This window comes from Varanus komodoensis, unplaced genomic scaffold (genome assembly GCF_004798865.1).
Source record: "Varanus komodoensis strain SLA01 unplaced genomic scaffold, ASM479886v1 scaffold5, whole genome shotgun sequence".
NCBI classification, from domain to species: domain Eukaryota; kingdom Metazoa; phylum Chordata; class Lepidosauria; order Squamata; family Varanidae; genus Varanus; species Varanus komodoensis.
In genome coordinates, this window is record NW_025336087.1 from 14525027 (window position 1) to 14546502 (window position 21476).

Here is a 21476-nt window from a genome sequence, read left to right on the forward strand (position 1 = left end):
CTCGCTCCTCTAAAGCCTCTTCCAATAAAAATAAATAATAAATGAGGGTTCTTTAAAGCCGAACAGCTCGTCTCGTCTTCCCCGGCCTACCTGATAAAGCAAGGAGGCGGCGTCGGGCTGTGAGCCCACAGTGGCCACCTTGTCCCCGTGGTAAGCGCGGTTGAGAGCGACCGCGGCCGCCCGGGGGGCACGAAAGAGCAAGCGCGACCGACATTTCAGGCCCGGCCACATCGCTGCAGAGTCCGGCCAGAGCAACAACTTCCCGGGCAGGGGAGCGAGCGCACGGGCACGCCCCCCGCCACAGCCAATGGAGAGACGGAACGAGGCCTAAGCTACAGGATGAAGCCTTCCCCCTGGAAGCGCCGCCTGCTTCCTCCTTCCCATCACATGCACCGGCGAAGGGAATGGATGACAACTTTCTGTCCTCCCTTCTCCGCCGGTTTGCATTTCTCTCCGTTGGGAGCGTCTTTTTGCTTCCCTGCACCGCAGGATTGCCCCTCGCTCTTCTAAGCCGCGCTCCTTGTCTCTTCAGGTAAGAGAGACACTCTTGGAGGAGCCGGTCCTGCCCAGCCTAGCGCCTTCTGGTTGTTTTCACAAGTCCCACTTTTCCTAACTTTAGCCCGCTGCTGATGCGAGTCGAACTTCCAGATGCCTAGAGGACAATGCTAGGGTGGAGAAGGGTGGATTAAACTAGTGTCTATGATATACTCCGCAATTCGGTTCCTAACAAGGCACAGGCAGTAGAAGCGGAGAGTGAAGATTTGCCTTGTTTTGGCCAAAGTTTCTGGGGTTCTATGTTCGACTACCCCTGGAGGCTTCATATTGTTGCATAGCTTTAGGAGCAACTGTAGTAGGAAGGGGTGGAAGTAAAATGGTTTTGCATCAAGTACAGTGGTTGATGGACTTAGTTCTATGAATTTGAACCATAACTTTCGAAAGGCCAGCTAAGCTAGTTCTTACTACATCTTGTGTCTTGCCTTAGTTGCACGAACTGCAAATAGCCTACAAAACAGACTGAATTGAAGGCGCAACAAAACGTTGCAATATGAAGTGCTCCCTGCTCAGGGTTCCAGACGTTACATTCCCGTTCCCACCCACAAGCAGTAAGTAATTGTGGCCACTGCGTACAAGCTTACTAAGTATTTTTGGATTTTCCCTCCATTTAGGGCATTTATTGTCCTAGAGTTTGTGTTTCAGCAAAAACCTCAGGTTCCTCCAGCATGACGATACCATAGCTTTTAAAAATATTTTTACTTCATATTTTCCTCCTGGAAGCCTAAGACAGCCAACATGATCCTATTTCTCTGTTTTATCCTCATTAAAGTTTGTGAGGTACATTAGGCTGAATTCTTTGCTGTCCTAAACTCACTCAGAGAGCTCTATGGTTACATGGGGATTTGAACCTCCATATCTCCCCTTCACTCCATTTTTTATTTTATTTAAGACATTTGTACTCTGTCCATCATACTAGCTCTTCTGCAAATTCCTTTCTTTGCTTTTCCTCCAAAGACATTCCATGTCTGCTGGGCATCATCTTTATTTGGCTTTTTTTTTTGTGGGTGGGCATTGGAGGTTCTAAAAATGGTTCATATTTTAGAAAACCTTTGGGCTGCTCCAATCCTGGTGTTATTTTGACTACATAACCATCAGCACTCAGAGAACTGAGATTTCATCAACATGACTAAGTGAGGGGGCAAACTTCTATTAATACCTATTCATCAGGCACCCATTTCAGATTTGTCAAGAAAAAGTATAATAAACTTCTGGCTTTTTGGAGACATATTACATGCATAACAAGCCATATGGGTATTTCAGGACTAATATTAAATGTAAACGAACAGCAGCTGCCTATGAAACTTTAAAATGCTTTCTTTGACCATGCATAAAAGTGACCAAGCCACTGTTTATGCTACACAGAGCAAAGGGTAGATTTAATATGCACCAGTAATGTATAAAACGTATATATTATGTATCCATGAAGCCATGCACACTCCAAGTTTCCATGATTTGTGGTTTGTACAAATGTTCCAGTTCCAACTCCTCGAACAATGTTGGGCTGTTCAAAAGAGGTAGAGCTGATAGACAAATTGGGTTCAAAATTTAATAATCTGAAATTCACCTATAGTAGCAAAAATGGATATGTGCAAGAATGCTTGTCTACAGTCATCACAATCCTAGAGTTGTGATAAGGAAAACCACAGCTATACCAAAATGAGCACAGATAAGATACTTAGCTCTGGGATTTGCCAGGCTAAATTACTTGCAGTTCAGCATTAAAACTAGTTTAAAGTTCAATAATTTCAAGATCTTTCCTGGCAGAATGAATTGCTTAGGTCCACATTTGCTTAGCTTCCTATTAGGGGCTCTAATATCATTCCCTGCATCCTGAATCATTAAGCGTTAAAGAAAAACTTTATTTTTTGTTTCTTAAAATAGATAAGGTACAAAAAAAGAATGTAAGGGGGGGACTGAATTGCCAAGGGATCTTAAACAAGTATAACCTATACATTCAGAACCTGCACATTTCCAAAGAAACCAACAATTTCTATCTGTCCACTGATACTCTGCTGAAGCTCCGAAAAAGAATGTATTTTTACTATTCCAACAAATTTTCCAATCACTTCAGATCTATTATAAATCATTGTCGATATTTTAATGAGCTTCCCTTTACATCATATTAATTAGACTGGATATAATACAATTTTCATTTACCATTAAATTCTTCACTTGGTCTTCAGTTTACATAATTACTTAATTTTGCCGTAACTGCATACTCAGACAACTTATTTTTCCAATCCTCATTTGTTGGGCATTCTGATGTTTTCCATTTAGAAGCAATTGTAATTGTTGCTGCAGTTATCATGTATTTTAATAACTCTGACATGTTCTTTGAAAAAATTTCTGGCATTATATTCAAAAGCATATCAATTTGAAAGGATTTTTGTATTTCTGCATGTATCAACTTCCAAAATCTTTTAATTGTTAAAGAAAAACTTGACCAGTAAACATACAAAATTATTTATTTACATAATTTACATATATAACAGGACCACTTTATTTGAAACAGAAAGTTACAAATAAGCTTTTTACAGACCATTGAAAATGTGTATCAGACTTCTATCACATTTTAATGGAAATTTTCTGTTCCTTAGACTGTTCAGTTATCTTTTTATCATCAATATATACAATATTCATGCTAGAAAGAAACTTATTTAAAGATAATTAAAAAGGCTAACAAGGAAAACATGGTTTATGGGAAAAATTAACAGGATCACTTGTCCTTTCCATTTTGTAAGGAAAGTTAAGGCACCTTATAGCTCAGTTTATGTTTTATAAGTTTTTTGAAAAATAAATTTGTTTCACACTGCAATCTAAAATCATCACAGCATGTTACATGAATGCTTCATTATTTCATGAACCTCTTCACAGAGACACTGAAAGTACATTAGACTTCCTGAATTAATTAACATGAAGAAACGAACTTACTCTTTGCTAGAACTGATTTCACATTAACTTTTGCCACTGAGAAATGTTAATATTTCTCCAAGTCTATTGACCTAAATTTACATTTGGTAAATTATTCACTTTGTTGGTTATTTTTATTCTATTTGGGGATTCCATCTGATAATACAAACCCTAACAGTGCTAATAACTGAGATTCTGATTTTCTACTAATTGGGTTAGATCCAAACTCTGAGTAGATCCATCCAAATTTTCAACAAATTCCATTTGTTTCAGTGTTTCTGTTCCAAGCATGACTAGTTCTGGATCCAAACTATTCTCTTTATGAGGTAAAACGTGTCTGTAATTCAATTGATAGAAAATTTAGTAATATCAGTAATTATATTTTGAGATTATTATGCACAAAATAATTATCTAGCAAATGGAAGTACCTTAATTATACAAAATCTGTAGTATTATTGAACAATTGCAGGTGTAGACAGCTATTTAATAGAAATTGCAGATATCAATACACACACTGGCGGGATCTCCCCAGTAGTGAAGAAACAACCAGAATTTAGAATCCGATCACTAGCTCAACAAGATTTCAGAGGGCACAGTTCTTAAGAGAAAGCAGTTCATTTTTCAGATAAAATGACAAGGCTAATATAGACAGGTTTCCAACAATGACAAATGGAAGATGTACCTAACAAAACTAAAAAACAAGTGTGGCCAGGAGACACAAACCAAATCAGATTATAAAAGGAGTGATAGGAACTAAATCCTCTCATATTATGAGCCGTTTATGATCTTGGAGATGCTCTTACCTTCTCCCTTCTGATTTTAATTTATAATTTCTCATTTTTCAGTGGAGTTACATGGATAGATTAAAACTCAAAAAGCTGCATTTTATTATTATTAGCCTTTTGTTTCAAATTTAATACTTAAAATTCCTCTTTATTTTCAGGATGAGCAGAACCTATAGGATTATACCCCCTTAAATAAATAATCTGAGCTGAGCTGCTGCTAGTGGAACAGGGCAGGAGGAATGATGGAGGTTATTTTCACCTCTTTGTCCTCCTTTTCAATGTTTTTCACTTGATGAGCCTTTGAGCCCTTCTAAGGAGGACATGCTCACAGAAGTTGGACTAGGACTAGAGAGGCTATGGGCTTCACAACCTGGCTTATCCTCTCCCACCAGAACACCCCTTTTCCTTCCCTCCAAGGCCACATTTGCAACCTCAAGAAGAAGCTGGGTTTGGTTCCATGACAGCTGCAGAGGGGCAGAAGATTGGAACCCAGAGTCCCCCTTCCAAAACAGCTGCAACATCTCTGGCTCAGGAGGGGGACTCCAGACAATACTATGGTCCCATGGGCACTCACCCTAGAGCCATAGGATTTTTCTGTGCACTTGGGATAGTTAGATTTCTATACATTCAACTTAAATAATTTCTTCACATTTATTTCTGTACATTTAAAATGAAGCAATATTACTTTTTTGAACCCACTCACATATGCAGTTATAAAAATACATTTTAAAAGCTGACAAATTTAATGTAATAACAATTATTACTATACTGACAAGTTCAGAATAAGTGACCCTCCCCCTCCTATAAATATTTACTTCACAAAAAGAAGTAAAGATAATTTATGACCAGCCCCAAAACATAAGGTATTTTATTTTGGTGGTGCATGGTCATATAGATAGTCTCCATTGCATTTCTAAAGCACAGTTATGCATCTCAAAGGTACTTGTACCAAAATACATATTTGCTGCTGTTCTGATAATAACTTGAAACTTAATGATGTTAGGGTTTTTCCTTCAAATGGCAGATCATTCAGAATAAAACAATTCTACCTGTCAGCAAGACTCTTTTTATTGCACTAAATGTAAGGGCTAGCTGAGATGCATAATATTGTAGTGCATTACTGAATGCTGGACATCTGATACATTTCTAGGTTACTCTGAATCATCCACTTCCATGAAAATATCACTAAAAAAATATTCTGAGATCTTCGTTGGTTCTTCTTCTTTTTCCTGCTCCTTAGAAGATCCTTTATTCTCAGGTAAGTCAGAAAAAATCTACAATAAAAATTAACAGATTATATGTTTGGATTTGAAAGTATAAGTACATACAGCAACATGTATGATTTTGTTCATTCGTTTTATAAAACAATTTACTATACAAGTGATATTGTAGTTGTCATCTTAATATTTCCCTCTCACACTAGCTTGGCTCCAGAGATGCCCTTCTATTCACAGAAGAGTTTTTTGTAAATTAAGGAGGCATTCAGCCAGTACAGAGAAAGTCATTTTTGTCAATTGTTATTTCCAGAATAGACCCTTGAAGCATCCCCACACTGTTCTAGAGGGTGTCCTAATCCACCAGGACAGATTTTTTTGGCACAAGGGAAAATTGGCAAATACTCCTTTGCTCTTTTCTGTTAGTAGACTCTGGGCTCACTCCTGCTGTGAAAGGAACTCCAATGCACATGGATCCAACTCAATATGATGAAAATTGCATTAACCATGGGGGCTGGCCTGCCCCATCTGGCAAGAAGCACTTCCAACATTACAGAGGATATACAGAATTTATACACCTGAATGACACATGATGACAAAATTTTGGAGACTATACTAAAACATTTGAATTAATGTTAATGTAAACTAAGTTTTTCCCACTTTGGGGTAAATTTTTGACACAGCTACAACGAAATTCAGTTTCTGGATTTTCTTCTAGACATTGAATTGCCCAAAGTCAATGTCAACCCTGGATGTGACATTTGGAACTCATTATACATAGCTTAGAACCTCTGGTAGATCCAAGAAAATAAAGATCAAAGAAGGCTGTGGAAAGCAAAGCACTTTCTCATTTTGATAAACAGGTTAAAACAAAACTTGATCACTAGTTAAGTGCAACAGTCTGACTTGCATTTGGAAATGCTATTAATTATCAGGTAAAATAACTTGTATTAAGGCTGGCCTAAATCCTAAAGCACTTTTCCATGTGCAACCCAAAAGTGATGGAAGACACTAATAAATGAAGAATTTAGCATTTCAGAGTTCAGCACACTTATATTTAATAGATTATGTGCTTTGGCAAAGATAATCAGCTATACCTGAACAGTAGTAGAAGAGGCTCCATTCTCACATTTGGAAGGCAATGAATTGGTTGATGGAAAAGAATTGTTTTCTGGAATCTCTTCGTTGTTGTCTTTTGAGGTCAAATTTGGACATTCAGTTGTGTTTTCAGACAACACTGTGTCAGTTTTCTGGAGAGACTGTTTATCCTCCTCTGTTACTTCTTCATCAAAATTGTTATTTTTACAGATTAAAGGTAAAAATCCCAGAGTTCTTTGATATGACCTATTGAATTAAATAAATACACATTTCAAGATAAATTGTATTGTCAGTACAATAACAAAAGAGCCCACATTGCAACATTAAGGTCTCCTGAGACTGAATGTTTGAAAAAGAAGAATGAATGCATTTATTTCTCACAGGTCTGGATTAATTAGAATAGAACCCAACCAATATAAAACTCCACTAATGCTATAGTAACCTGATGTGTTCAAGTGAGCAGAGTAAGCTTATTCTAGTTCTTGCACTGGGCCTGCATACTAATTCTGTAAACCAATTCAACAGCCAATCAGGGCAGGTCAGATCTTGGAGTCAACCCAACAACAAATCATAGGTTAACTCTGAGTGTTTAGGTTTTGAACAACCTGTAGAATCCAGGTTAGGACACCACACTAACAAGTAAAGAATGGTGCAATTGTATCTGGTTAATATCAAGTGGAAGCAGCCCATCTGCTCACTCCCATTTGTACCCACCAATCTATGGCTTAATTAATCCATAATTGTGTATTACATGCAAACCAGGCCACAGAGTTAATGAGCAGCTGTAAAGAAAGAGAACTGGTGGCACTGTAAGATTATTTCCAGAATAAATTGCTTGGTTTAGGGCATACAGCCATAAAGTAGGGTCTTGTTTTTTTCTGCTACACTACAATGTTAAAATAATCCATGGGGGAGGGGCTAAACATAATAAAAACAGCTGTTAAATCAATACCTGGATAATAGGGATTTAGGAAGGCCTGATGGACTTCCCACCTGCTCTGATTGTACAGATTTACAAGTATCAACAAAGTTTCTTCTCTCTCCACTTATTTTTGCTTTTCCTTCATGGAGTGTCCTTGACTCTTGTTCATTTGTTCTAGCTGCTTCATCAAGCAGCACAGGCCCCAAATTCAGAGAAGGTTGTGCCCTTTTTTCCACTTGTAGAACTGCAGTTTCAGAAACTGGTTTAGAGGTAGATGAGATTTTCTTCTTTGAAGTGCTTGATTTCTCTGGGGGTAGTTCATCAAAGAGAGAGAGAGAGAGAATTTTGAAACTAGGGAAGCAGAAATTGAGAAAGGGCTATTGAGCTTGCTGCAACTGAATTCCATTTTGTTCTTTGTAAGGAAGTCTTTCTCCTCAGGTACATCCTCCCATAGTTACTCATGACTCCACAGGTTTTAGATATATTTCTCAAATGTACCCCCTGGCCCCAAAATATACTGCATAACAAATTGCTTTTGAAACTGGGTAACAGGAGGGGCGGGAAGAGTTTCAAAGGACTAGCAAAATCTTTAAGTAACCTCAGAAGCAATTTGGAGCCTGGCTCTTATTGAAAGCTACTTTTACAGCTCATGTATCATAAGAAATTTTGTATGTGATTATTTGTAAATAATTATGTATTAGAACAAACAGATTCCAAGCAAACATACCAGTAGCTTTCCTTGGTATACACTTTAATTCATGTGAGATCTCCTGCATTAAAAAAAATAGTACATAATTTACTTTTCAGGTGTATATCACAAGAATACAATACCATTGTTTCTCTTAAATTGGTTCTAACTAACGAATAGGGATTAAGTTTCCTAATGCTCCATCAATGCTAAAATGGATTGCATCATTCAGTGATGGAATTTCAACAGAAATCACAGGAACTCATTACCAGACAACATACAATTAAGGGACTGGTTATTTTGGACAGACTTTAGAAAAAATCTGAAAATTAATTGAAAACTCCAAATTCCTTGAGTGGTTTGAAACAAAACATTATATATATAGCAATCTATCCAGATTGAGACCATCCTCTTTAGGAAATGCCTTTACTGAGTTGCAATTTCAAGTTATGTCAACTACAGTTTTGGATGGGTGATATAACAAGGTGCCTTTTGAATGCAGATTTATTTATGATTTGTATCAAGTTGAAGACATCATTCATTACAACCTGATCTGTCCCCTATCTACTGACCCCCTCCTGACCCCAGAGAAAGATTTTTGAAAGCCCTGTCATCATAATGAACACAGGAAAAACAGTCATTTTTCTTTTAAGTATTAGTAATATAAACCACTATGTGGCAAGCAAAGTTTCTTTGTTAGCTTTGGCAGCAAAAAAGGTAAGAGAGGTTTATACAAAATTGCTATAAACTGCATTGGAGAGTCAGAGTTAAATTAAAGATGAATTTCTGTTCATAGAATTATTTAATTTATTTATATTTTATATTGTTGAAATTCTTCATTTTGTTGTCTATGCCCATTCATTTGTCATGGTCTTTGGCTAGTACAATAACTTCAAACTAAAAGAACTATTGGCAGTGGTGCTCTTTGAAAACGTTACTTAATGACTAAACTTTACTGAATTCATTTTAGTTCTTCTTATCCCATGCACCAATACAAGGAGAACATTTAGATCATGTTTGCTTTGTAATTATTTTTCTTGTATCTACAGCAGTTAAAGCAAACGTTGGAAGGTATCTAAAAATAAATTCATCCCTACAACAGTCATTGTCCATGATCTCAGCTAATGCACTACTTAATTGTCTGAGGAACCAGAGGACAAACATGAATTGAAAAATAGTCTAATTTGTATAACCAAGTTGCCTTTGAGAAATGCTTTATACTTCTCAGATTTGATGCCTTTGTAATGTTAAAGGGCAGATTCTTCAGTGCAGTATATAATCTGTAATTCTCTGATTCTCTGAATTAATGTCTGACCTTATCAGAGCTTTCTAGGTTTTTCTCTGCAGAAACAGGAGATTTTTTCTTCTTAGGGGGATCACCACTTTCTTCAAGAACTGCAGCACACCTTTTCAGATTCTTGCAGGAGACCGAATCCAGATCTGCCTGCTGTATTGAAGCTTCTTGCAGTACTCCTTTCTCTCCAGTGTTGCCAATAGAGAAGGCATTTTCTTCAACAGAAGCTGTTATGGATCCAATGCTGTACAATGTTGCCATGTTAAAATAGTAATTCACTTCAATTTAAACTTACTTCATTAAAAAAACCATTAACAGAAAAATGTGAAGCTGATTCAAGGCTGCAAAGCTTATCAGCCCCTATGTGTTAGAAGAGGCTCCACTCAACAGAATTTAACTACCTCATCACTAGAAGAATAAAATACTATTCTTACACTGCAAATCTTCCCCTTTCTTGAGATTGCTTTGCTCTTTCCCAAGGTAAAGCCTACAATGCATTTTAACAATGTGATCAATGAGGTAGCTCTGTAGTTATTTTGAATACTTTTGAACGTTAGTGTGCTTCAGGTTTTTTACAGCCAAGTGTCACAGAAAAATCTGGGTGGTTCTTCAGGTTTTCAGAAAGAGTAGTGAAAGAACTAAGTTTCTTCCACAAATTAAATATTTGTGTGTATGTAAATACACATGCGCACCATTGATTTAAAATACATGGAAATGAAATGTATCTGTTTTCAAGAAAAGACATATGCAGGGCAACACTGTGGAAAGAAACAGTCTTTTTTCTCATTAATTGGTGGCAGAGGTATGCTTGTGCGCCCGGGTCAGTCTGGGAACAGACTTCAGGCTTGCGCATCATCTCCTACTCCCATCTCATTGTTTGCAGAAGTGAGAAAAGGGGAGATTTCATGTTTGTCTCCCAAGATTAAGCAAACCTGCACTCAAAGAAACACTTCTCGTTCAGATAGCAGCTACCACAATGGCAGAGCCCAATAGGAAGCCTGCAACCTCCCTTCTTAATCTTTTTCCAGATACAATTAGAACATTAGGGCAGTAGAACAAGATAAGGAAAAGGTCTTGGGCTAATACAAGGGCATGCAGTCTTGCTACTTCCAATATGCCAGGAACAAACATCAGTTTATGTTGAAATACATTACTACTTACCTCTCTGCTTTTGCCAATTGCACTGAATTCATATTATTGGGAGTGAGAAATACTGGTGGGGGAAGTAGTTGCTCAGAACTTTGTGGTACAGCAGCAGGAAGACCACTGCAATCCCCCGTATCAGGTGAGATTTCCACCAATGTTAAAATGAATGTTGGCTCCTCCTCTGTGTCTGGATAGTCTTTGTTGTCACCATTCACTATCAAAATGTACAACGTGATGGGTGGAGAAAAGCAACATATTAACATAAAAATATAAAAAATATTTTTCTAGTATTCCATCTCGGAGTCTACCATGTATTTTTGTCTTCAAGAGTACAGTTGTCCCACAGTGCCCCAAAATTCTAGGTTCACATGTGTGCTCACCCTACACACAAAGTGAATAAAGTTAGGTGCAGTCCTGAACTGTTTGAAATCCTCACAAGAATTTTTAAATTACCAGTAACACAGTGACCAATAAGCCTAGTCCATGTTTCCATCAGAGATTTTAATGACTTTTAAAATGAATTTAATTATTTTAAAATGCACCATATTTGCACTTGCTGCTTCTCTTTTAGGCTAACTTGCAGATGAAGATTTTATTATGTAAAGCTAGTCTCCACAAGCACCAAATATTTGATTGTAAAACAATGTAAAATATACCTGCAGTCATTTCTGTGGTTGCTGAAATACTTGAATACTTGCTTGCTTCACTCTGGTAATAAAAATATCACAATTAAAATATCAAACATGCCAAATAATTCTAGTACTCAGGAAATATAAATGAGAATATAAGATGATTAAATGCCTTGATGGCTGCTTTTAAGGAACTACATGTTTATTCATGCTGTCAAGTTGAGGCACAAACCCTTTAATAAATAATAAAAATAGTCAATTTCTCCCAAAAAGATACTGCTAAAGAATAATGCAAAAAGAAATCAAGAGACTAAGCAAAAGTTATATCCCAACAGTAAGAATTTCTGAATGAAAACACTAAGCATTAGCCAAGAATAAATACTGCTTGTAAATGTGCCTTGTAACCACTTTGAAATAATTCACTTTGACTAATATCACAACTTTTGCTAAAAATGAGCCACAGAAAAGATTGTTTGGTAATTCAAAGAGAGAAAGTTCCTTAAAGGTACAATCCTATGTATGACATTTTTCTTGTTGAATCTCTTCCTGTCTAAACATGTATATGATTGCACCTTAACTATTCTAGTTATTCCATTGTTCATTTAGAACCTAGAGCTGCTTCACATGTGACATTTTACTTATGGTGCTTTTCTGCCTTTAACAACTAGCAAAAAAAGAAAAAAATACATCCAAAGTTTTGCCAGTAGGTCAGTCTGACATGTCTTTCTCTGTAGATGACCACTAAAATTGGCCAAAACAGGGAAATCTAATCAGGCCTCCAAATTCAAGGCACAGTTTTGGTAAACAACATAAGCTATTTAGCAATAAACAGGCCCAGAAACCACCTTTAGAAAAGGAATGTGTAGAGCAAATAAGACAGGGAAGCCTTTACATGGGAAATACACATACACATGTATGTTTGTGCAATCTCCCGCTACCACACACACACCAGGAGCAAGCCAATGGTTCCTGGCAGAACATTCCAACAACAGAGGATTTTCCAGATTCCTCCTTCATAGGTTGTAGACACTCCTACAGCTTCAGGAGGGAGATTTGGAGATCCATCAGTCCCCCACCCTCTCAGCCACCATAATGAGAACAATGGTGCTTGCTTCCAAGCTCACAAAAACAACCTCAACTTCATAGAGGTCCAAAAGTGGGGATTCCAGGGGGTGAGGAAAAGAGAGGCTGGGATCTGCTGTATCTTGGGTCATCTCCAGCTTAGCATATAGAAGGGGGAAAATGCAAAGTTGTACAGAGAGGCAACCCGCCTCCCATTTCTCTTTCCATCCTCTGAAGTGGATGGAAGTCCCATAGAATGAATCCTATACAATTGTATAAGGAACACCCACAATTTGTTTAACCAATATTTTAAAGTTAATTAATTTTAATTGTACATTTATTCATTTAATTCATTTTAACCATGTTATTTTATACTTAGTTGTGGTGTAGCCAATTTATTTATTTGTTAGGATTCGGCACTGTATTTGGGGTTTTAATGTTTGTAAACCACCCAGAGAGCCCTTTGGGCTATTGGGGTGGTATATAAATGCAATCAAGTAAGTAAGCAAGCAGGTCTCATTTTTTTGTTGTAGCTTCCCACTTTGCTTATGGTCCATATAGTAGCTATTTTTGTTATACAAAATGACATCTAAGACTTCTTACCTGCACAATTTCAACTGTAGACAACTGGTGTTCAACAGGACCAGAAGTCTGGACATTAGTACTTCTGTTGGGATAATCTGGTGACTCAAAAAGGCAAGTTTCTGCTTCTGGAGAAAATTTTGGAGCATTCAACTCCGATGCTAACGTCGAAGTCTCTCTTATCACACTTTCTCTTTGGAAGAATTAACATAGTTTTAAAAGTTGCCAATTAAATATATTTTGTACTGCAGAGCTTAAAAGAAATGATGCCAGGTTTATGAACATTCTTTGTCAAAATGAATTAAGATAGCTTAAACTACTACAGAAAACTTACGTTTTAGGCTGGCTATATAAATACACTAATAAATGAACAAACATAAATAAGTTCTGTGGGTACAGAATACAATGACTGTTTTTTTAAGCGTCCTCTCCAGGTTTGTTTAAGAAAGATGTTTAATTATTCCCATGCATCAAAAATACTTGGCGGAAATGACGAGGGATAATAAATACAGGCTAAGACATGGACACTCTCTATATACCAACCAATCATACATAAGTATAAAAAGCTTCATCCTGCATATGTCTCTGTTCACAGAACACTCTACATATTTCAAGCACATTGTGCCCAAGAGAGATACTAAATGTATTAGCATATAAAATAGAAATAGTGTTTGTACCTTTCCATGTTGTTTGTCTGCAAAGCAGTACCAGCACTTCCAGGCTGTAAATCTTGCTTCTCTGCAAAGTTGTTCTTAGCTAGCTTATCCACCATGAAATTCTGTTCCAGTACAACTTTCTCTTCTTCCGTAACACTTTCTGACACTTTCCCTTCTGTTATTTTAGACATTAGAACTCTACTCAGTATACTTTATAAAGCAACTTTTAAAGCATTTTGGAACACTGACAGGACATCACAGTTCACTTAATCTTTGATCTTGTTATATGGAGAATTGAATGAACTTACTAGCTATGAAGAACTCATTAACTGCAAAACTGTATGTAACTCATTCTTAGATGGACAGTCACTTATCTCCTATCTCCCAGCAAAGGAATAAATGTGGGCATATTGATGAAATTAATGGGCTTCATACACCAAGGCCCATATATATCAAGGATGGATTCAGTGGAGGCATTCTTCCAAAAACTGGACCTCACTCTCACTTTTTGCCAATAGCCTTAAATAATAAAGCTCGACAGTTGATAATCTTCATCCCATGCTTCTACAAGATCTGAAAGACTTACCACCATTGTGCATTACATTTGTTTGCTCCAAATGAAATCCAGATTTTTGTGAAGCACTCTGGTTTAATCCCAGCCCTTTATAAAGATTTGGTTTGGGTTTCGGAAATCTGCATCTTGGTAGTCCAGATGTTTTACTTCGGTTGCAAGAAGATAAACAGCTGCAACATACAGAACATAGCACTTAGAAAACTAAACTCTTGATTTTTAACATCAGACAGGAAAAAGCAGTACAACTCTTTGCAGTACAAATCAGCCAAAAAAAGCACATCCACCTTTGATGGTCCACCTCTAACACCCAATTAAGTGCATTATATGGCAGGTTTTAATTATCAGGTACAGCTAAAACATTGCAATGCACTGGAACAATATGGTGCTTATTAGGTTTGCTGGAAACAGTAAGTGGCTCAGTAACCCTTTGCTGCTTTTGGTTATCTCAGCCATAGCACCACTAGTGACAGCCATTCTACTGACACCCAAGCAGCTTTGAAGCAAATGTTATTGCCCTCCCTACTTGCCTTTTTATGGGGGAGAGTGGCAGAAGTGTACAACTGAGATCACAATATTTTATTGTTTTATTTTGTCTTTTATAACTATGCACAAAATGGAACCTGTTCATCACTTTAGTTTTCAAGAGATAGGTTGCCAACTGAAAGCTGTCATATGCATGCTAAGCAATCTATCATTTACTGGGCCCATTTCCATACTGTACTGCAATAGCAGACACTTATCAGGAGATCGGTGAAGCAATACACCACATTTTTTGCATGCTTGCAAAACTCTGGGAATTTGGAAAAAAATGCTCTCAATTGTGCATGTTTCTGCCACCCAACCACCCCCTCACACACAAAAAGGGGTAATGAGCCAGTGGTCGTTGCTCCTAAGTATCAGCTGGATATAGATAAAAGCAGCTGTCACAGGCTGTGGGACAGGGCTCCTGAAAAACAATCAAACTCAAATGAAAATGGAGTCATGATTGTAGTAAGGAGGAGTAGGAAAACAAGATCATTTTTGCTTCCAGTGACCATAGAATACCAGCTGGAAGACAGGGAGGGGAAGAATGGGGGAAAACCACCTTTGGTAATCCAAATCATCTGTCAACTGCACCATGTGATACATGAATAAACTTCCCTGTAGCCCAAAGAATAAGTCTGGGTTCTTAAACAATGTTCACTATTGTTTAGCACAGCAACACAAACCTGTCAGCTCCTGCTGTTTCCACTGTACATGGTGTATCGCAATATTCTGGAGCAGCTTTATTTGCACTGTGTGAAGAAACCTGAACATTTTTTGAGGAAACAGGCTGTGGCACATTAGTTGCTTCTAGGAGACAATCTTCCAAACCTGATGGTTCAGTACTGCAATCCTCTGTAGCAGCTTTGTTGATAGGGTCTGAAGAAACCAATTCATTTTTTGAAAGGGCTGAACATGCCACATTACAATGGACTGTATTTTCTTCTTCATTATGCTCACGTGGAAAGCTATCAGGAACATTCTGTGCATCTCTGCTGAGAAATTCTTGTCTTCTTTCTTTTTCCACAAAAAGAAGTTGAAAAGGTTATATTTTATATGTTTGCCTATTCAAATGAGAACATATGGGAACATTTGAAATAGAAAGTAGATTTCAGGAAGTTATACAATAGCATTCTGCACTAGATCCCCTTGAGACTAGAAAGCCAAATTCTGCAACTGGAATAAGTTTTGCAGTTTGAATAGATTTGTGTGTTTTATGTTACAGAGATAGGGAGCCATATTGGGTCCAGAGCTGCATTGCCCTCCGCAAGTGGGCCATATGACAGCAGGGTGCAGGGGCTATCTGTGATATTAGGTGCCACCTTTGACATCACTGGGTCTCCAAGCAAAGCATCCCATGGACTCTTCCAGCTGTTGTCGCTGTTGAAGAACATGCTTTAACCCTAGCCAAGAAAAGTCAGAGTGGAGCAAAGCTAGTTCCCCTGCATGAGATGCTGGCTAAAGGAGTGCTACAGAAGACAACTCAACTTTGTTTGGTTTATACTTCCTCTGGCCAGGGAAAGCCCATGTAGAGTGAATCCCACCTGGTCATTGGCTTTGCTTTTCATTTGGCTCTGGGACACAAAGTTTGTTCAACACTACTCACAACAAAAAAGAGAAGGTAACAGGACATGAGGAAGAATAATGCTCCAGAATTAGTGCAATAGATTTATTCAACATTCATTTTGTGGTTATAAAATAGTTTTAATTCACTCCCATAAAGTTGTAAAGCCCTAATAACATAGCAATTATACCTTGGCTGCTAATGTTTAACTGGAATCCCAGACGTTTCATGGCAAGTAGAGTCATGGCTGCTTCAGTACTCCCATATCTAATCACTGAAAAAAGTATTTTTGTATGTATAAAGAACAAAGTGGTAAGCATTCACATTCTCCCAACATGCTACCCCCCCCCCCGCCAAATTGCTTTGTAATAATTTTGGCGTATTTGAGATACCAGCAGCAGTTTTTAAACATCTGTCCAACTCAATAGCATTCAGCCTCATATCTCAAAGTGTTTCAAGCACTTTACAGTTTGGCCCATGTCTACACAGAATTCTTGTTGTTTTCAATGGAGCTTTCTCCGAAGTAACCATGTAGAGCAGGATGGAGTAACTATTTTCTGCCAGGGGGCCACATTCCTTCATATGTAACCTGTCAGGGTGGTGAGTGGGACCAAAGCCAGTAGAGAGCAGGGCTTGAACTGAAAGCTGGCTGCTGGGGAAGGGACAGATGACTTGACAGACATCAAAACTGAATCTAAGCAGGTAGCTTTTAAAATTGGATTAAAGATGCATGAATTTAGGCCAAGGGCCAGAGGTTGCCCACCCCTACAGTACACTATTTCAGCCTTAGTGGATTCTTCTTATTTTAATGAATGAGAGACTTGAGACTCTCCTATTTAAAATCAAACAGAAAACAGGGTTTATTTTACAGAATCAGTATTACCAAAATTCACAAGATAACTTGGAAGATCTGACTGATGCATTCAGTTGTTCAAGGTTTACAACCTGGATCATTACCTGTTCTGTTATTTTGGTCTTCTTGTGTAAAAACCTTGGGGAGAAAAAACCACAAGTCAAGTATTATATTTCTAAATGTTATTTTCAGTTAAGTTACTTTCCACAGAATAGAGCATTCACTTAGCAATTATAAATCACCATAAAAATTCCAGCCCAAATAGTCAGATGGGAAATTTGCACTGAGGAAAACAGGAGCTATGCTGATTTTAAAATCAAGGATATAATAATCCCAAGATTTATTTTGTGAATAAGTATTTCTAATACTTATTTTGTAAGTATTAGAAAAATACTTAACTGAAAAAACTTAAGCGCTCAGTTATTTAAGCAAGCTTTCAATGAAATTTTACTTAGTGCTATTAACAAATTTGTCAATAAAGTTTACTTAATAGCAATTTTTATAAAAACAATCAGTTATGCCTCTTATCATCAATAAACCCTGTTACATATGCACAGATTTTGGATAAAGATGTAACAGGCAATAATAAAAATATAAGTTCAAGTAAACTTTACAGTAGAGTTTACTGTGGGCATTGTCTAGCACATTGCAGAACTTCCAAAAGGTCAAAGTTAGCTTCTTTTAAAGCTAAGTTTCACATCTGGGGCATTCTACCATTTTCCAGGTAACCTTTCTAATATATCTTATTTTATTTATTTTAAGGTTACCCAGCATAGTTCAGCCCATGAGGCAGGCAATAATGGTCCCCTGGATGTCCAAAAGTTGTCAAACCTTGATTGAGAAGAACTTCAGAAAACCCTAGAGCTTTTCATATAAAAAACTTCATGGTGAAAACAATCTAATGTATGTATATATAACAGCTACAAAAATACAACTGGACCAGGACAGAATACAAACTGGAAATCAGATTTCCCACGTAATTCTACACAAAACACACAAGTTCAACTACTATACAATTTGCATGAAAAAAGAATGGCTAATATACAAATTTGGGGTGCCACTTAAGTACAAGATGAAAAGTAGATAATGTAGGGGAACAGTGTCAATAATGTTTTGGTAACTGAGATGTAGAGATCAGACATCTAGAAAAGGATGGTGTGGGGGAAGAAATTACATAGGAGATCACACATGCTGCTTACCAACCTTAAACTTTGTGCCTCATTCTAAAACTAATCTTGACAAGCAAAGTATTAACAACTCCAGTAGAGATTAAGTCAGATACCACCCCCTCCCCCAAAATAGATGGAGTTATGATTGCATACATATGGCTCTTTATTCCAGTGCAACATCCGTTGCACAGATATTGGGCCAACCTGCAGTGTGAAGTAATCCTATTCTCCCATCTGGATTCATAGCACATTCCAGGTTGAGAATAGTAATGTGTGCTGTCACTGAACTGTGGGGTTATTGTGTTGCCTGAATCCAGCCATCCTAACCATGGTTTTTTAACCATGAACAATCCACAAGAATCACCCATTGTTGTTGGTTTGTGAATTTTGGAATGTGGTATTTTACTGCACCTGGGTTTATACAACACAAAAATGGCAACCCACACTTAACCTTAAGTATGGTTTATTGTGTTGTGTGAACCTGCAAGTTCCACACTGCAAATCATGTCAGGACAGGACTATGATCTAGCTGGAATGTGAGGTTGCGCATGTATCCAACATAAACTAACACAAAATAGTGACTTGTTTCTGTTCCTCTCTTTCCTTTAGACCTCTTATTTATATTTTGCTTGAAAAATGAACTAGCATAAAAGTTTTTTTATTATTAACTTTTATATTCTGCCTTTCCTCTTGTGAGGAAACCCAGGTGACTTATATAATCCATTTTCTCTTCAAAAACAACCCTGTGAGGTAGGTTAGGCAGAGTTAATATCAGTTAATATATACCATAAACAGGGGTGGGGGTGGGGGGGAGATACTACAACCTGTGAGGAGTGCAATTCTTTATCTTCCTGCATCACAGGTTGAGCAACTACATTCAGTTCAGGAGGCGGACATGGTTCTTCAGCAATGGTCTCATATATCTCTAGCTGTTGGAGGCAGAAGCATAATTCCATTTAACGGACCCAAAAAAAGCCAACCTCACCCCACTCCAAAGTATCTAACAAATTCCCTTTGTATATTGCAATTGCATTCTGCAGACTTAAACGTATCTGAAGCAAAGCTACACTATATTCTCAAAAACTGAGAAGCACCTGAAGTTTTACAGTTTTCCAAATACAACTAAATGTGTAGACCGAGGGAAAGATTTCAAGCTTGAAGGAACTACATTGTTTTGTGTTTTTCCCTCTCCTCAGTCAAAGATCTACCAATCAGAAGTAATGAATAGAGATCATACACTTAGAATTGAGCAATGAGTGCCCTTCAGTATTCAGTATCCTAACAGTGTTAACAGCCTTCAGACATAAAAATCCATTCCTGGGCATCTGCATTTTAGCTGCATAATTTTGGATGGAAATGGCATTTGCCCTTTTTTACTGCTCTACTACAAAATGCCCAGAGGTCTACCAATAGTCTCAATTCACTTGCTGCCCATCCTCATGTGGACTGTCTTTCTCATAACAGGATTATTTTTCAACTTTCTGTTTCCAGTAATCTATCCCTGCTCTTTAATGCTTGAAGTTAAATTGCCTGGGGCCTACTATTTATTCCATTATATCTGAAGAATATGCTGAGCAGCACTTGTGAGGACAGACACACAGACAAATGGAATCATGGGGCATACGCCTCCCTACAACTGCAGTGAACTCTTTCAGAGATGTTTGGCATACCTCTTCCATAGTTTCCTCAATCTGCATGGGAACTGGATTGGGTGACCGAAGCCCTTTGGGGACAAACACTGGAGCTTTATTTACTTCCTCGGGTGAAAAGTATTCTACTTCATAGTCTGAATCAAAGTCATCATCATCATCACCATCATCTTCTTCTTCCTGAGAAGAAGCCCTAAGTGTCACCAGATTAACTTTTGAAGTTCCATATTCTTTTTTGGGTTTCTTACGAAGTGCTGGTCTTAAGCTTCTGCCTCTGCTAACATTTGGTTTAGCCTGCTTGTGGTGCTTCTTCCCTTTTTCAGTATGGACATTTTCATGTTCAAAAGTGGGAAGTGACCTTGAGTTACTGATGTTTTTCCACTGTTTCAGTCTCCTTCCTTTTTGCTTTCTAAGAAAAAAAGAGAGGTGTTTTATTAAAATAAAATTGATGGAAAAGATGGAAAAGCAAGGAACAAACCTTGAGGATGTTTAATTATATTTCTAGTATGAGCAGAGGTATATCAAATGGCAGGCAACTTGCAAAAGCTATAAAACTATTATTTAAATACCTTCTTTCAGGGACCTGCATTTAAGTTACCTACACAGTTTATTCGACCCTCCACATTCGCAGGGGTTGGGGTGCAGGACCCCTGTGAAAGTGGAAAAACTGCAAATATCTCTAACCCCTCCCCAAAGCTTAATACTGTTGACCACATATATATTGGCAGCTGCATTGCAAGTACCTCTTCCGCAGTTTGAATGACCTTTAGCTTAAAACAAAACCCAACATGCAAGAGCATGGCCCACACCAGGGGAGCTCATCCTGTCCTGTTTTGCATCACAAAACTTGCACATAGCTGCACCCTCTGTCTCAAGTCCAGCACCTGCCCTGACCTCGCCAGGTGGAGAGGGAACAGCGCACACTTCCAGGCTGACCAAGGCAGCAGCCAAGAAGAGGAGTGTTCCCCACATAGCTGTCTGCAGCATTGGCTGAAAAACTCCAAAAAATTACCATTTAATTACTGAAGGTAAACTCATGAAGAATCAAATCCATGAGTTAAACCTGAAAAAGTTGAGGTTCAAATATACATATTTGTTTTATTTATTCATAAAAGCATGTATGTCACCTTTCTGTTTAAAAAATATGTTCAAAGTGAATTTTTACCCTTTCATTGCTTCAGATGTTTCCTCCTGGGCAGTAGGGGGCTTAGAGATTTCTTTCTTCATATGTTTTTCACTTCCTGAGCATTGATCTGATGAGTCACATTTTCCAGAGTCTTTGCTTCTTGTCAAAGGCACTGTTTTAATGCTGTCTGGACACATTTGCTGCTTCAAGGATTCAGATGATGATGCAGCATCCACTACATTTCTAAAATCATGCTGGGAACAATGCAAACATAAACCAAGGTAAGCATGATTGACTTTTCACTGTCCTTCATATACACTAGACAACCACCTTTCTTAAAAACCATGACAATACTGCAAACTCTTAAATATCATTAAAACTTATTTTTATCTTACATCAAAAGAAACCTTCTGCTTAAAACACCTTTTTTAAATTAATAAGGGCCAATCTCAAGGGCTTTGAACTCATTGAAAAGTTC

At 37.7% G+C, this 21476-nt stretch overlaps 2 protein-coding genes and 1 long non-coding RNA gene across 6 annotated transcripts in view; 1 reads left to right on the forward strand and 2 right to left on the reverse strand.

The window, feature by feature from the left end:
- MCCC2 (methylcrotonyl-CoA carboxylase subunit 2) overlaps positions 1-244 on the reverse strand; it is a 43167-nt gene extending 42923 nt beyond the window's left edge. Inside the window, exon 1 of the mRNA XM_044446596.1 lies at positions 91-244. Within this exon, the coding sequence (XP_044302531.1) occupies positions 91-231 (141 nt within the window). The 5' untranslated portion in view covers positions 232-244. The remainder of the gene's footprint in view (positions 1-90) is intronic.
- A 173-nt stretch (positions 245-417) lies between these two features.
- On the forward strand, positions 418-5539 carry LOC123031446. Its single transcript, XR_006416301.1, has 3 exons — positions 418-532; positions 983-1103; positions 5401-5539. It is a non-coding gene; the product is annotated as an uncharacterized LOC123031446 (long non-coding RNA).
- BDP1 (B double prime 1, subunit of RNA polymerase III transcription initiation factor IIIB) overlaps positions 3003-21476 on the reverse strand; it is a 53697-nt gene continuing 35223 nt past the window's right edge. Inside the window, exons 27-42 of one of the 4 annotated variants that reach the window (XM_044446428.1) lie at positions 21038-21252; positions 19894-20281; positions 19048-19152; positions 17159-17192; positions 16392-16475; positions 15324-15654; positions 14128-14285; positions 13563-13716; positions 12907-13078; positions 11269-11320; positions 10628-10826; positions 9488-9710; positions 8212-8254; positions 7515-7791; positions 6562-6808; positions 3003-5524 (exon numbers count right to left, since the gene is read on the reverse strand). In XM_044446428.1, the coding sequence (XP_044302363.1) occupies positions 5402-5524; positions 6562-6808; positions 7515-7791; positions 8212-8254; positions 9488-9710; positions 10628-10826; positions 11269-11320; positions 12907-13078; positions 13563-13716; positions 14128-14285; positions 15324-15654; positions 16392-16475; positions 17159-17192; positions 19048-19152; positions 19894-20281; positions 21038-21252 (2805 nt within the window). In that variant the 3' untranslated portion in view covers positions 3003-5401. Of the gene's footprint in view, positions 5525-6561; positions 6809-7514; positions 7792-8211; positions 8255-9487; positions 9711-10627; positions 10827-11268; positions 11321-12906; positions 13079-13562; positions 13717-14127; positions 14286-15323; positions 15655-16391; positions 16476-17158; positions 17193-19044; positions 19153-19893; positions 20282-21037; positions 21253-21476 lie in introns of those variants that run through there. The other 3 variants (XM_044446429.1, XM_044446427.1, XM_044446430.1) reach the window with 3 other exon arrangements.